This window comes from Tachypleus tridentatus, chromosome 8 (genome assembly GCF_004210375.1).
Source record: "Tachypleus tridentatus isolate NWPU-2018 chromosome 8, ASM421037v1, whole genome shotgun sequence".
Classification (NCBI taxonomy): Eukaryota; Metazoa; Arthropoda; class Merostomata; order Xiphosura; family Limulidae; genus Tachypleus; species Tachypleus tridentatus.
The window spans coordinates 80,006,088-80,023,863 of record NC_134832.1 but is presented as its reverse complement, the minus strand read 5'-3'; the positions used below and the strand labels follow the sequence as shown (position 1 = coordinate 80,023,863).

Sequence of the window (17,776 nt, the reverse complement as noted above, 5' to 3'; positions counted from 1 at the left end):
GTTTTTTTAGACAAGCTCAATTTCTATCTAATAATTAATTTGTTTTTATTATACTTCTACTTCTTAAGGGCAAACAAAAACTGGTGATTATTATAAGAGATCTTATTTTTTAAATTCTTCAATTTATTAACTTTCACTATGGGCTTGGTCCCACAGACTGACCTTGCAATATTTTGTGCTTATTATAGTTTTTGTGTTTTAACTTTTAATACAAGTGCATCTTTGTGCATGCACAATTTTGCAGACTATCAGTATACATCACAAGGCTTTTGTATGCAAAATATTGATTTTAAGTTTAAGACTTTTTTAAATGTTGTCTAGTTCATGAGTTTTTTTTCTTCTCAAATTTTGACCATGTAAAGTTATTTTCATTTTAAGATTAAAAATACTTTTGCATCAATTTTCAAGTTAAATCGTTAACCTTCAAATAATAATAATAATAACAATAATAATGCTATATAAAATCTGTTTTTTATTATTATAACTGGTAAAATCAACCAAATACCCATACAATCTTATGGCCACCATTTAACCTTTTTGTAGGGGGGAGCGATAATTAGGAAATAGATATAAATTATGCCTCTTGTTCTAGAATGATGCAACAGTGAAGGTATTTTTCTGTCTTGTTCTCTTGCACAACTGTACAATGGTATGTTGTCTTTCAGATTGCAATTCTTTCATTAGTTAAAAATTTGTCCATGAAAGTGTGTGTGTGTATTCTTTATGAATAAGTCCTTAGTTTCAGACAATGGACCATGGCTTGAAATATCAGTTTGGAGTGAACAAGTGTCATGTGATCGACAAATGAACACTGATAATTTATTTGCATATTTCTTTTGGAATTAAAAAATTTTAAATGTTATAAAGTTTGATTTATTAACTAATATTTTGCTGATTTTATTGTTATATACTGATAAAATAATTAAAAGGGTTGATGCTCACTTCAACTTGTCTGTTTTCAAAGGATCAGCTCTTGTTATAAGTAAGTTTTGGAGGTTTATAATAAACATGGTATAAATGGAAGCTTATGAGAATAATGACTGTTTGATCCTTTAATTCTGTCTCCATATCCATGTCCAAAAAACTAAAATTAAACTTACTTTTTATTTTTCAAAACTTCAATTTCTCTTGAATTTTTCTTGGGTACCAGACCTTGACTCTGGTAATGGTAGTACATTCCATAAGCAAATCCTCCTGTTAGAAAAATAACTGTTTTTAAGTGCAGCTTAACCCTTCTCTTCCAAATTGTAAAATTGGATCTTGTTATCTTGAGGTTATAGTACAAATAAGCAAGTTTTCTCCTATTCATTCAATGGATAATTTTCTAAACTTCAATAAAATTGCTGGTTGCCCTTATAGTTCTGAAGATAGATAAATTAAGATTTTAATCTATCCCTATAAGATAACCATTTCATCCTTGAAATCTTTGTGGTAATTCTTTTAATGTTTTTACTAAGGTGTGTCCTCTCTTGGATAAGGAACCAGAATTGTACATCCCTCCTAAGTGAGGAATAACTAGTAATTTCATATTAATTAAATTATCTTAATCAAAAACCATTGTCTAAACTACACCCTAAATATCTGTTAGCCTTACTGGTACTAGCAAAAGAATACCTGGATGGCTGAATGACTTGCCCACCAATATGCTAAGATTATTTTTCTTCAATAATAATCTTGATTGGGTTTCTGATTATATTAACCCTTTCACTATAGGATTGGTATAATATGCATAAGTTCATCTACACATTTGCACATATTAAGTATTTGCACTGTAACTTTTGATACAGTACATGTATACTTACAAAATTTGAAAGACTTTTTAGTAAAAATTACAAGTATTTTGTATACAAAATGTTTATTTTAAACAGTTTTTTTTTTTATAAAGATTTATTTATACAAGTAGTCTTTCGTTACTAGTCTGAGTGCAAAGTTAGTTCATGTTATGAAAAAAAACTATTCTTTGTCCTTAAAATCTCAATTCTCATAATTTGTATCTCTTATGCACTTGAAACATTCATTTACAGCAAGGCTATTTTACATTTTCTATACTTTAACTGTGGGATCTTTCACTTGACTAACCTCAGACATCGTATTTATTTCCTTTTTTAAATAAATTGTGTTTTGTGCTAGAATGACTATTATGATACAAATTAAAAAAAAAAAATGCATAGTCTAAATAGCTGAAGTCTCATAATGCTACATATGCACATATTTATCATATTGATCTTTCTGTCATGCATAGTTAATATTACTTGCAATAATGATGTGCACATGAACTCTTGTGTAAAAATGACCATTTAGTCTTTACAAAGTTACTTTGTCTTGGCTGTGTTGTAGTGGACTAGTATTTTATGTCACATTTCAGTTATTATACATGTGTACACATTACTACTATTTAGGACTAAGTTAAAAAAATTTTTTTCTTAAAACAATAAAGTAAATTTTCTTCTTGCTACAATGTTTTGAACTCTGTTGCTATTGGATGTAGAGTTGTAACTTTTTTTGAGTGTTTTATTTTGCCTATACTAGTTTTATATTTGTTCTATGAAATAATTCTTAAATATGATTATCCTTCTCGTTTCTTAACTTTTACTACTGTTGTTGCTCTTATTTCTGCAGTGTTTCACTCGCATCCTTTTGTCACACCATGTAAGCAGAACAGTTACTTACTTATGGACCTATAGACAATATTTTAATATAATGAGATAAATTAGGTTATAAATTGTGTAATTCAGAGTAAATAGTACTGTGGGTCCTAAGATTGTACAAGTAACTGTATTGTCACAAAAACAATTAGCTAATTGAAATTAATGTTTTCACACCTGCTTTATTGCAACTATCAAATTCTTGTGATGATTATTTATCTGATGTGATTAACTGTGTTTGTGGGTTGGTCTATTTGACAAACTTAATAGAGGAGTAATATTTGTAATTTCATATTAATGAAGCGTAACTTAAGTAAATGCTTGGTACATTTAATGAGTGAACAGTACAGGTCTGTTACTGTAGTTTTTGACTGAAGATATGTCTGCAAATTTTGAATCAGATTGATGTCAGCATGGCAGACAGTCTAATAGCAAAATGACTTGCATGAGAAGAATAAAAATGCTTTTGCCTATCGTACTGTTTGGGATATCCCCAATGTTTTCAGATACTACTACCATAGGTAAACACTCATGACTTTTTGGATTACAATTGAAAAGTGTGATGGATTTCTTTATAAAAATATATATATATATATATATATATTCTAAACACTAATTATATCAAAATTGTGTCCGAAAGTTAAATATGAAATTCAAAATACTTCTATAATGACTGCATATTGTCAGACAAAGTATATCTAAAGAGCTTTAGACCTCTAAAATTTTCACAACTGCTTTTAAGCAATTTTATTTTCCTGTGAACTATGTTTAACAACCATAAAAATCAATGTACCATCCAATTGGAGTACAGTGATTTAGGGTAAATAGTTTTGTTACATAAATTGGTATATGTACATTGGTTTCCTTGGGTGGTGATCACAAGAAATGTATTTCATTTAAGTATTGTATAACCTAATAAGTATTCAGTTATTATATTTTAATTACTCTTCTAAAAAAAATTTAACATTTGACAGACACCATCAAACTGATACTTAAGTGCCTGTTGCTTTGGGTTCATTAGTGGTCCTATTTATTCTTGTCAACAAATACTTTCCAACTCAAGTATAAAACTTAGATAATTACTAGCAAATGTAGACTTTGGGGATGTTTAGCAATTTTGGTTGCAATATAACTTGCATTTGATAAATACTTTTTTTCATATGATGAAGCTGCAAGGTTTCCCATGTTCATCGAAGGTCAGTGGCATACTGTGAACAGAATTCACTTTAGGCAGCAGAACACTGTTTTTGTGTAGTTGAAACGTTCCATTTATGAAAAATTAGATTTTTTATTCAATTTTATAAATGGAGAATGAAAATATGGTATTGGCTTACCAACAGCCTCCATGGACCATGTGGAGGGGCTGTTACAGCACTTCTGCATGTTTCAAATGTTCAGGATGGATGTATAATAAAGTTTTACACTCAGCCTTCCAGTATCGGTATTATTTATTGTCTTTCACCACGTATTTAAACAAAAAAGGCATTTTGTATCTTTTGAAAAAGAATTCAGAATGCAAAGAATTCTAGGAAATGGGAAGGAAGAATGAGGACTTTTATTTTATTTTAAAATTAAAATGTTTATTATAATCCATATTAGTTAATTTTATCAATGTATATTGATGATAAAGTAACTTTAACTTTAAATCTAACTGTAAAAAGGTTTGTGCATGTGCACCTTGACCCATGCATATCAAGAGTTTTAATACTAAAAATCTAATTTAGGAATTGGCAATATATTTAAGAAACTTTAAAAATTTCATATTAATAAAAGAATACTAAACTTTTTCAAGTATTTTGTTGTCCATTTTTAATAATGTAAAACAAGATATATAATATATAAAACAAGATATATATATAACATCTCTAAATAAATCTTTATTATATTTTATCCAACTTTATTTTTAAAAGCATAAAACAACTTGTGGTGAAAGATACATAAGTAGCTGTTGCACTTAACTCTGTTAATGAAAGTTTTTTTGTTTTCATAACTGACCAGTATAGTGCTGTAAACAAGTTTTATGTAGACCTAATTTTAACTATGTTAATCTGTCTTATGCCAGTTTTATTTCCTAGGTTTGTTAAACAGTTCACACATTAAATTTGTATTAATTGAATGTTGACTTTCTTGCTCTTCTATCTGGCAAGTTTAGTCATTAAAGTGTCAAAGTTCACTGTAAACCAAGTGGCTCTCAACTACTGATAGACTGTCAAAGATAGAACACAATTCTGAAAGCAACTAACTTCCTAAATGCTCTTTGCAGTTCCGCAACAGTGTTTTGGGTTTTTGCAGGACATTTGAATAACTGCCTGACAGTTTGAAAAGGGGTGCCTTAGTGAGATTACATTAATTGATGTTAAAATTTACGATTTTATGGGGTTCACCAGTCAGATTTTTTGTTTTTGTCTTTTTCCATAAATTTTTCCTTGGCTTGTTTTTCTTGTAGGTATGTGTGTAGTATAAATAATAGGCAATAGTTATTTTACATTTGATATCAGATACCTCTTCCCTCTTATTATTATTGTTGTTAACAAATGAAAGAATTGCAAATTTTCTATCCATGCATTCATAGACTAATGTTTTAAACCATATTTAAGAGCAGAAATTTCATCAGTGCACAAGTATTTTTATGTATGATACAAAAGATAAGATCCACAAACATTGGAAAGAAAGTAAGAAAACTTTGAAATTACATACAGTGAAATCTAAAATTAAAAGTAAACTTAAAACTAGGTTTTAACAGAAGCATAACATTTAGATACTTAAATCAAATATTAACCATAAAATAAAATAAACCCCTTACTCAACAAATAATCTGCTACTTTGCATATTTTACAAAAAATAATGTACACAATGTTGGTAGCCCTCTATGAAAAGGGTGGCTATAAATTAAAAGCAGTGAATTATTAAGTCACATTAAACTTTAATATATACACATGTTCATGTAAAAGCCTTACCTTGATGCTGCATTTTGCCAGGTCTGTTAACAAAGGTGTAACATAATATTAGATGTTTGGACCAAAATACATCCAACGCTGCCATTGGTTGCTTTTCATTTGACTTGTTCTATTTTTACCTAAGTGTAGTTGTGTTTATATGGTGTTGATGTAGTTGACAACGTAACTGCTTGATGCATGTTCTGCATTTTGTCACAAGATTGGTTTAGGTTAGTGTTTTACCTTTACCTCAAGAAAAAAACGATTGTTTTTTAATGAATTAAACTAAGTGTAAAATTAAGCAGTCTTTATATATAAATATAAATGCTGGAATAAGGGATGATATATTTGCAAATTGATTTTATTAGCAGTAAATGTATTGTAAATTCTACACTTTATTCAGGAAATGGCTGTCTGTTATATCTGTAATGTAATATCACCTGATGTAGTTAAATAACTATTTAGGACTTTTTACAAGAAGTACTGGTATTAATTCGTTTGTTAAGGCAATACATTATTTTGAAACAAAATGTAATGGAACATTATTACAATGTTTATCTCAAAGTAGTATATGAAATAAACATTTTTAATTTTTACAACCTTTTGACCTGTTTTTTGGAAAAATGGCTGGAAACATAGACAAGATGTGAGAAGGTAAATTACCATAATTCAAGTAACAATGTTTCCTTACCCAGATACTATTTTGGGCTATTATCATCAATGTACAGTGCAATGAAGTTTTAAAATTAAGAAATGAAATGTGTACATGCCCTTTTAACTCTTCATTTAAATACTTTTTAAAATATCTTGTGAATTATGTCTGTAACATGCCTTTACCATTTCACTTAGTTTATTTTTAATATTTTTATTTTCCCTTCGTGCCCTTTACAGTGTGTGCCAAGGATACCCTTGGGACATATTGCATCTTTTGCAGACATACAAGCTTTCAGAAAATGTTTTTGCACTTAGTATGTAATTTAGCCCATGTGAACAAAGCAAAGTTTGGGTTATATTAAAAAGAAATAGATATAATTGCACACTATTTTCAAACATTAATGAAATTAACTAACATATGTAAGTATAATCTTGCATACAATTTAACTGCCTACCAAACTAATCTATTAAAATGTGCTAGCAAAGACAAAACTTCCAAAAGTGTGAAAGAGCAATTTGAGTTGGTTGTTAACAAATAAGTGTAAACTACAATCTCTCAATGGTTATTTTAAAGCAGTTACATACTAACTCCTAAATTGGTTATAAACATCTACTTCAAATAAGTAAATGTGGTTCAGAATTCTTTTTGCTATTATAGAAGATGGGCTTAGCTACTGTTGGAGAGTGACTATTTATTTCTTTTGTTCTCTGAATTTGAAATGGTGATATTTAAATATTCCCTTTGTGCATAGTTTTGAGTCTACACATATGCTGCAGATGGAGAATTAGTCGAGTAATGGAAACCAGAAATTAAGATGGGTTGAGTCATTATGTCTTAATGTGACAACAAAAACTGGTGTTTTAAATATTTCTGAAGGATTCTTTATTTTTGAAAGAAATTAAAACCAAGATAATATAAAACTTTGAATTTTATTTAAAGTACATGGTAATGCTGATTATTGCTCAAATAGTGATAATCTCATTTTAATTACATTTTAAATATAACTTTCAAAACCTTGTTACATGTACAGAAAGGATTTTAAAAAGTGAGAGATGGTCAAAAGGTTTTGTAGTTTCCCATTGCACTGCCTTTAGTAAAATACTTTTCTTGGAGTGAGGGGGATCCACACTTTTTATATGCACATTCCTTGTTGTTATTATCCCCCCCCTTCACAAAGTATAGTGTGGGAACTTGCTTTTTACCATTTCTTTGCTTTAGGTTGGGGGACCAGAGAGAACATTTCATTGGTTGGGTTGAACTGCTAGAATAGTGTAAAGGATTACTAATAAGGTGAGAAGAGGGACAATGATTACATTGTCACTTGCAGGTCACTTCTTGTATGCATAACTTGTACCCTTTTTCTACAATTTGATTCTGTTCAGTAAAAGTTTGTCAGTGTGCTATACAACTGTTTTCCTTCTGTAACCAGTGTTCAGTAGAGTTCAGGTGTGCATACGAGTCCATATTGCTTAACTTGTAGGCACTTCCCCTAGAGCTAGTCTGTCCAATAACTTCTAATGGTAGAGTTGAACTCTTTTGTACCTTTGGAATCTGTTGCACCTGTTTCATGTCAATAAAATATAGAATATTTATAACCCTTGCAATTTATTTTCTGCCTTTTTACATTTAGGGACTGTTCCAACATTTAAAAATTCATTTATTTTGTAAAACAGTTAGGTGGCAATCCTTACATTTTTCAGTTTTTTGTTTTAAGTAATATTGCAACAGCTGCATCTATATATATGGGCACCTAATGCTTGTTCTTGTGGAACATGATTTGCCAACACTGTTTAGGGCTTTCATACATTGACTGTCTTTATTAATAGTTTCATGTTCAATGATAGTGGTTTCATCATTATTGGAGCTGATGGGTGTGCTGATAATGCTAGCTAAATCCTTGGTTTTACATTTAAGGACATTTGCCTTGAATCTGAGGAAATTGGAGGCTTTCCTTTTATTGATGTAATTGTCTCCTACATCCATATTAACCTTCTCTCTTGCTCTGCCTAAAAATTTCGTGTCTCTGAGAGCTTTCTTGATTATCAAATAACTATGAATTGTTAAACAAAAATATTCATATTTTTTACTTCCATTTTGCATTGTCTGAACAATAAGGGATTACCCACCAGATTGAGTTCTAGAACTGGGAGGATTGTCTCTATAGAATCACTCTCTGATTTTCTATAATCCTTTTTGTACTCTGACACCCTTGGCATGTGTATTTTACAGGTTCAGTTTGGAACTAATCCCATCTATTTAAGAAAACATTTCTGCCTGGTCCAAAATGACTTTCTGCTATTGTAGGATGTTTCAGGCAAACATATCAATACTGATTCTTTATGGGATTGGTTTTCTTTAAAAATTAACTATGGACAGGTGTCCTCCCAATAAGACTTAAAATGATTTTATTTCTATCATTTTAATTTTTGGCAGAGAGCTGACTGCTGCTTCTACAAACAGATTACATTTATTTTTCTTTCCTAAACTTTAAAGTTCAAAAGATAGATGTGATTTTGCTTTCCACTCAAGATTAACCTCTAGTGTTTTGGGCTGCACTTCTGTGCTATGCTTCCTATGTATATATCTTGTGCCAAACTAGTTATTTTGACTGACATGGGTATATTCCTTTTTGAGTTCTCTGTTTCTCTTTTTTGCTCTCATTTCACTTGAATTAGTTGAAGTTAAAGTGCTGGAATATATACAGACATGACATTATCAGTACATTAGTTGTTCATTTAAAGTATAGACAATACACACAATTTACTTTTTTACTAGTCAGGCTATTTAGATAGAACATTTACTCCAAATTGATGTAATTGTGTTTTTAAGGCTTATATTAACACCATTATTTTATAGAGTAATTAACCATGTAGAAGTTATTAGGGCACTGACTCTGCCAGTACTGGCAGTAAAAGGTACTGTATAATTTTTCTTGTTTTGTAACTTCAACAAAATGTCCTCAAAGCTGTTGCATCCAAATACACAAATATCACTGAGAAATCTGCTGTAATGTATGTTCCAACCCTTGTGTTGGACATACACATATCTAAGCAGCAAATTTGAATACATTCAACACAAAGGTATGGTAAACAAGTGAATTTCCAAGCTTCCTTTGTATAATGCTAGGGTATATATATCTTTTACTCTGCATACAATTTATTACAATTCAATTAAGGAAACTGTATAGATACCAATGTTTTAGTGATGTAGTGGAATAATATGGTAATATCAGATTTTATTGGGGAAAAAACTTTGAATGAGAAACTGTCTGATGGGAAAAGGGAAACTAGAATTTTGGGTCTTGGCCAGTATTATTGTGACTAATGGAGTAAATGCCTCTGCATAATATATATACTAAAATAAATCTGATCCTTAAAGAATCTTCATTTTATATTCTTTGTAAAGAAATTTTATTTAATTTTCTATTTAACTGGTGAGTGCTTTGTTTGCAGTAGTTAAAGAATGTAATTTATTTTTATACAAGTAATTTCAGATGTTTCTTTTTTAATAGTCCTCTGGTGTGAAGGTTTCAACAGAATCCAAAAATGCTTATGATGAAGTAAAGAAGGATAAGAGCTATAGATACATAATATACCACATCAAAGATGAGAAAATTATTGATGTGGAAATGAAAGGTGAGAGAGGTACCACTTATGATGAGTTTCTGAAAACCCTTGAAAAGTACAAAACAGAATGTCGATATTGCGTGTTTGATTTTCCTGTTAATGTTGAAGTTCAAGGAAGTGAAGATAAGCCTCCAATGACAGTAGACAGATTAGTATTATTGACCTGGTGAGTAGTTTTATTTGTAAGTTTTGCAAAGTGTTTACAAATCGTACCTAAAACAAGCTTAGGTTTTAACCTTCAGTTTTCATCCTTGCTTGACATTAAAGTGTATGTGGTACTTATCTTCAAATCCATTACAATTCAATTAAGGAAACGGACAAGTTTGCTGTACTTTAACTCTATCTGCCTGGGTAGCATTCACTATGCATATCGCAACATTTTAGTGACTTGTATTCAGTGTTTTATTTAATTTTTTTTTTTTTTTTTTTTTTGTTACACCAATTAATATAACACAATTGTAGCTAATAATCCATTTTTAATATTCTATATAAATTTTAAGTTCTTAATTTTATAAGGCATTATTTTTAATCTTAACTTCCCTTGGTGAAAGAAAGGACTTTTTTCAGGCATCCTTTCTTTATTTTATTCACCACCCCTCTAAGTATGAAATTTCATGCAAGTTGTTTGGTATAAAGTTCATTGCTTGGACAAACCATAATTTTTATGGTTTTCAGTTCTATTTGATTAGAGCTACCAAATAGAAAGTCTCATCCCCCTCCTTGCAACACCCACCTGTCATACACTCTCAGGATTTGTTAATAGTTCTTATGTTGATTTCTATATAGTTTAACTAATAAAGAGAGCCAGGGTTTTAACCTATTAAATGATTTCTTATATTTAGTTTATTTTCAGAATGGAGAATTGTCAGTTTTTTTGCTAATTTAAGCTTTATTGATATGGGAAAGACAAATAATAGCTTGGATGAATTTATAATGGCTGTTGTATTATAGTTAGAAAGCCAGAAAATTATCATAGTTAGGGAAAATTGTCTACTCTTTGCAGGTTGTTTTGTGTTCTTTGGTGCATTATTTAAGTAAAATTTGAGCAGTACTATTTTAGTATTTAAAAACAAAAAATAAAGGGTTAAGTGTCATCAAAAGTTGACAGCAAAAAATACCAGTGCAAGTACTTTATTTCTTGTTTATCTATGACAAAAGTAACTAAAATGTAAAAATAGATCTATTTTGGTTAGTTTATTTTTTTTATCTAGTCTAAAATTATAAAATGTTTCATGAGGCCCATATGCAAGCAGCTCATGGGCAATGTTATTTTATCAGTGTAACATGAGTTCTATGTTCCCAAAGTGATATACAACTTAATGCTACAAACAGTAGACTTGGTTTAAAAGACCAAAACAAAATTTGAGTATAAATAGATGCATACTGTTAGGAGTTTTTAAAGATACTTAGGATAAACAAATGTTTTTCTTCATGTTACAATTTGAACCATTCTAGAAAGGGGGGGGGAAGGGGTAGTTAAGGTTATGCTTGTGTGGTTGCAAGGTCTGTCAAATTGACTAAAACTTCCAAAATACATTTTTATCACCCTGCCTATTCAATAAAAGGTTAAGAGATTACACAAATGAAATTTGAGTTTTTTAAGATAAAGAAAAACATTTATAATCTCAACATAAATCACTTTGTATTTGAATTAGTCAAATACTTTCTATTCAGACTGTTTCTAATAAATTAAAAAGAAAACCTTCTAAGAAATGATTTTTGTGTATGAAAGACTTGTGATGTTTACAAAGAGTGTGCCAAATGTTGAGGATAAATATAGACATGCTATATTGAAACAAAACTATTTAATTAACTCAAGTACTAACATAACTTGCATAACTGCTTAACCCTTTGCATTTGGTTTTGGCCCCTGGGATGTTATTGCCCTTTGAAGTATTTAAATTTTGAATAGTAAGCAATTTTATTGATGTAAAACTAGGTATAAAAACACCTTTAAGTTATACTGAAATATGTATAAAATTGAATTATTTTAAAAATGTTTATTCTTTTTTCTGTATTTATAACATGTTTGAGTTTCAAATTTTATTTCAGAATATTCTGACTTGCAGGCTTCTAGAGCCAAACTTTAGAAACAAAACAAAAAAAAACACTGTACACGACCATAATCGGGAATCTAAACAACGTCAAATCTTCTTTTATTTACTAAAGTATCTATAAACATGTTACACCCACCTCCAGAAAGCCTTTCCTTCTCTTTCCAAGATAGAACAAATTCCACTCTGTTTTAGGTGACCAAAACTATGTAGTTTTATTTCTTGCACTCAACTACACAGTTGAGGAGTACACATTCTTGTTTATGTATATTTTTAATAAAATGTAAACAGTTATGAACTTCACAGCTTAGCAAGTTTTACCAAAATAAAATAGGAGGTACTAGAGGTTGTGCAAATAAGATATGAAAAATTTCACTTGCTATCTCCTTAAAGGCTTTGGAAGTTGTCAAGAAAGTGTTTAATAAAACGTACTGCTAAAACATGATGTTTAATGTTTATTAAAATTTCTGGCAAGTTTTATGATATGTAGATACCTGTAATAAAAGGTTAGAAGTTCAAGAATTTGGCCTTGCTCACCTAAAGATACCTCAAACTCTAATCTAGAAGTTCAATCAGTAGTGTAGTGTAGTGTTTAAATTTATCGTGAACATTTACAACCAACAAGAATTATTTTACGTGTTGGATGCTACAGCAGTATCACTGTTAAAGTACCATCTTTTCAAATATTTGTAGCCCCAAATTTTTTTCACAGGCAAGTGAATGTTCTGATTCAGCATGTTTCTTATAAAGCCTACCTTACAGCAATATGTTGGTAACTCATTGTGCTAGCAAAGACAGCTGTCCCAAATTAATGACTACTATTCATATATAGAAATTACTCATCTGTGAAGAACAGCTTTGATCCAATAGGAAAATGAGCAAAAACTGTTAGTGTGTTGTCCCTAAAATTATTAAAATTTGGCTAGCATCTTTACAAGTTGGCAAGATCTCCTGACCATTAGAAGTCATTAACAGACATGATTCACTTTGAGTATTGGATAGACCTGAAACCATACAGTTAGATCCACACTAGTGTGTACATACTGCAAGCATATTAAATGTTTTAATTTTTTTACAACTGAATTATTCTAACAGAAAAAAAGCATTTGAAATATCATGCCCTTAAGCTACTTTTAATTTTTACTTTTCTGGATTTCTAATATTCTTGCCATGCTGAGAACATTTTGAACTATCATTAATGAAAACATTGGATTACATGATATTTTCCTTTTAACATATTGTCATCTTTTCCAGTAAGAAATTGGAGCTAAAAAGTATTTTTGTTTCAGAAAACTGATTCTTTTTCAAAATCAGTGAAAATAGGAAGCATGTTGTATTTTCCTTGTTGTGGTTGGTAAAATTTGAACAAACCTGATTTAATTTGTATTGTCTATTACAGTACATATTGAAACAGGTGATGACAAAGTACAGTAACAAGGGAAAAACTGTATTGTTCTAGACAATTATAAACATCAGTAGCTAAACTATCTTGCCATCATCTTTGTATCTCTGCACAACTTGTACACATTGTACACCATTAATGCTATATGCCATTTTCATGCCATTTTAGTAAATTACATTCAACCCTGTCCCCCTGCTGGTACAGCGGCAAGTCTTTGGATTTACAATGCTAAAATAAGGGGTTTGATTCCTCTCGATGGACTTGGCACTAGCCCATTGTGGCTTTGCTATCATAAAGCACATTCAACCCTAATTACTCTTATTATGTTATACAAGTAACTTTGCAGTAAGTAAATATATTTAATAATCCAAATTTAATACTGGGTTTTAATTTCTTAATTTTTATATAGCAGTGTTGAAACAAAAAATCTTATTTGCCTAATATGAGAAGTGTGACAAGTTTTGTTGAGGCATACTTTTAAATTTGGTATTACTTGGAGTGATGGTTGATAAATTAAACCTTAATTACTCTCTACAATATTATCCATTACAATTTTTATAGCCTTCAATTCTGTTTAGTCACAGAGCTTTAAAATTGAAAATCAGATCCTCACCAATATAACCAATAAAGCTAAAGTTTTAATCTACCAAAATAGTTGTAGTTTTTCCTGTATGGGAAATTATCCATTTTGGATCCAGTTAATACTTGACTCTTAAGAAACACTTAGCTTAGCTTAATTTTAAATAGCTGTTGTCGCACAGTTAAATCGTGATAGTTATAAGACACTGTCTGCTTTTCGCATATGATTTTGTCTTGGGTGCATTATTTAATACAAAAATTTGCATAGTACAGTAGTACCATTAATACAAAAAACAATAGAGGGTTAATTGTCATTGACTGTAAAAACAAAACAACCTGGGTGTTATTTCTTGCTTCCATGATAAATTATATATATAATAAAATTAAGTCAGTCTAACCTAAAATGTTTACTTTTATGTAAATAAAGTACAACAATTTTTAAAAAGTTTCAAGTAAGCTTGTGAGTAACTTGTGCATTATGTAATCCAGTAGTATTGCACGATTGCAAATTGACTGTTCTTGTATAGAGATAAGGAAGAAAAATAACGGATGTAATATAAAGTTTTACTAGGAGAAAATAAAGCTGTATTTAGGAAGTTTTAGAGATTATGCAAATGAAATGAGATTTTTACAGATGAAGAAAAATATTTTTAAACTTGACATAATCACTTTGCACTTGGAATAGGCAACACTTTGACACCCTGTATTCTTGGAGAAATGTTCAGTGAAAATACTTCTTTCAGAAGCCTGATTGTGTCTATTAATGACTGACTACCGAAATTTAGCACATTTCTTAAATGCACAAACTGTGAGAAGTTACAGTATGGAATTTATAACGAGTTATGAATTTTTCGATTCAGCTGAGCCTAAAGGAAGAGTTTTAATGTTTTTATGGGAACACACACAGTATTCCCATAAATGTTATCCACAAAATTCCTTCTGAATGGTCAGAAAGAAAGAATGACAAAAACTTGATTATATGGAAATAGAGGAATTTTAATTCAAACAATTAAAAATAAAATGGATCTTTTATCAGACAACCATCCTAACTACTACTCCACCAGCTAATCCAAGACATGGTGACCAGGAGATTTGTTAACTTCTGTGGCCAGCCAAGATCTTAAATGGTTATTCTTTTCTAGCTGGATTGAGATTGTACAATACAGTACTTTTCCTGTTCTGTCTTGTCATTCTCCTCAACTTGTAACTTGTTTGGATTGAGCTATTTAAGAATAAGAAAAGAAATAGTACAACCAAAATAGTTTTTGTACAAAAAGCATGCCAGAAAACCATATACAGTCTGTGTTCAAGTTTTCCTTCCTTTAGTCTCATGTCTTGGCAACTTTTGTGCCTTTTATTATGGTGGCATTTCACAAATGATATCATGCAAATTATGCACATCAAATACTGTGGGCCTCAATCACACTATGCATTCTTGAGCACATCTGTTTTGAGAGGAGACAGTGTATTGTATCTAATAGGAGCTATATATTTTTGAGCAACCACTTATTTTTTGCTTTTGTAGAATGTAATATGATGTATTAAAGGTGTTCATCCAAGACAGTAGTCTTGATAGCCAAACCATTGAACTGTGATTAACATGGCAAAAGGTTAATCTTCACCACTTTTAATACTTCACTTTTCTCTGTCATGTAGAACCTAAATTAGTTCAGTCGTCATACTTGTGAAACATTTTAACATACAATCTTACTTTTCAGGTTTTATTAATTTTGGTGAAGCCTAATCTGCTGAAATGGCATACTTTATACTGTACAGAACACAAGGAACCCAATTGAAATGTGTATCAGAGATGGGTGATATTAGTATTAAAAATTGTTCACAATGTGAAACAAATAACATCTTGACCTCTTTAAGTCATCATCAGATTAGGAATATTTGAAAAAGTGGGTGTTATTGCAAACTTCTTGTGACAACATTTGATTATTGTAACGATATGTAATTCCCCTTACAATGTAAGGAAATGACTTACGATGATGTGAAACTGACTAAAAAAATAGTTTATATTCAGTTATCTACAATATGTACAAGTGCTAATTTTTAAGGTGGCACAAAAAACAAACCTTTCTTTAGTAGGAGTGAGTAATATGGATATTAAAGGCTTCTATTTAAAACAAATAGCTATATGTAATAGCTCAGCTCTAGAAGTTGTACTGTGTTCTAGCTAGTTATGCCTAACAGCTGTCTTTCATTTTTTTCTTCAGTGTGTGTGTGTGTGTGTATATATGGAGCCTCCACCTTTTTTAAATAGTAATTTTTATGTTCTGACATTTTATAAAAGGTTCTCAACATAATTGCCAAAGTATTTATCTGTGCAAGTATACTGGTTAGTATTGCTGTTGGATTTTAGTAACAAATTAAAAAAGAAATTCAAAATTTTAGTGAAGCATTGTACAAATTGAATTATATAATACTACTGTAAGGTTATCTAGTTAGGAACAGTTTTCTGAAGTGATTTATAGTAATTCAGATTGGAAACTAAAATTTCTGTGCACTAATTCAGTATTTATTCTATAATAAAGCTTTCCAAAATATAGTTTGTATATAACTTCACAAATAATTACTGAATTTATTTTTTGGCATTGTAGCCCTATGATAATGTAATGAAAAGTTTAACTTATTTAAACAAGTAAATTAGATTTTTTAAAATATTGCTTTTTGCAGTTTGATTCAGAAAATTAATGACTTGTCCTAAAATGTTTTTTTTAATATTTAATCAAAACATGATTTAGAATTCTGAATTTGCTGTATGTTTAACTTTACAGCAGTATAAATTCACGAGTGTGCTCTAAATGCATTTTAAAAATTATGGTTGGTTACTATAAGTGACGCTAATAACATTAAAATAGTTGTTCATAAGGGTTAGAAATGGAATAGAACTGAACCATGTTTTGAGCTTGTTTCATAATTATTTGTCATTTAGAATGTAAACTGGCCTTTATACATAGTGATAGAAATAGTAAATCTATATAAAGATTCATTTTCTTTTCTACTTAGCTAATAACATGAGTAAACTTTTTTTGGTCTGTGTAGCTATTTTGATGTAATATATTAATTTACAATTTATTTTTTATTTATTTTTTTTGTGAAGGTGTCCAGAATCATCACCAATCAAACAGAAGATGCTGTACTCTAGTAGTTGCGATGCTATCAAAAAAGCACTTGTAGGAATCTACAAGTGTATACAGGCTTGTGATTTTGAAGAAGCATCTAAGGAAGTTATACTGGAATCACTTAAGAAGGGTGGAAAGTAAATCAATTTTTCAGTCTTCTTTTCTTCTTTGGTGTACTATTTAATTTTGCAAAACGGAGATGATTCCATTATACTCACATGCTGAGTGCAAAGTCAAATAATGTATTCTAAGTAATTTTTTCAATCGTAAAATATTTTCCCCAAAGCTCTTGCATTAGTTTTTTAGATCTTTTGTGAATGTGCATTATGAAATATTTCCATACTGTTTTTTTGTTTTTTTTCAAAACCGTTCTTGATCTGTATTGGACCAAACTTTATTGCTTTTTTCTCTTAAGTCAATTGATCTCTCATAAATTTAACAAATATCTTGGTAGTTATAACATTAATGTATACTTGCAGAGATAGAGGGAATAAAGTCCTAGATCATTAAGTTTTTGCAACTTCAAATGATGTTTCATTTATTTTCACATTAGTTAAATTTACAGCTTCTGTTTTTAAACAACTTTGATTAAAGCATTTTTTTGTGTGTGATAGTACTTGCTTAAAAACAAATGTTTTGTTTCAGAAAATTAATAAATTAACAATAAATGCAGCTTATTCCAAAACTAATAGTTCATGAAATGTAATTATTGATCAGCTAATTTGTCAATAAATATTCAGTACAACAA

At 29.8% G+C, this 17,776-nt stretch overlaps 1 protein-coding gene and 1 long non-coding RNA gene across 2 annotated transcripts in view; one reads left to right on the top strand and one right to left on the bottom strand.

Moving 5' to 3' along the window:
- The window catches only part of LOC143222771 (uncharacterized), a 20,049-nt gene extending 14,251 nt beyond the window's left edge, over positions 1 to 5,798 (bottom strand). The window contains exons 1-2 of the long non-coding RNA XR_013012478.1: positions 5,603 to 5,798; positions 1,101 to 1,194 (exon numbers count right to left, since the gene is read on the bottom strand). This is a non-coding gene — a long non-coding RNA (uncharacterized LOC143222771). The remainder of the gene's footprint in view (positions 1 to 1,100; positions 1,195 to 5,602) is intronic.
- Positions 1 to 17,776, top strand: part of LOC143222770 (cofilin/actin-depolymerizing factor homolog) — a 24,023-nt gene extending 6,247 nt beyond the window's left edge. The window contains exons 2-3 of the mRNA XM_076449731.1: positions 9,748 to 10,028; positions 17,007 to 17,776. Of these exons, the coding sequence (XP_076305846.1) occupies positions 9,748 to 10,028; positions 17,007 to 17,169 (444 nt within the window). The 3' untranslated portion in view covers positions 17,170 to 17,776. The remainder of the gene's footprint in view (positions 1 to 9,747; positions 10,029 to 17,006) is intronic.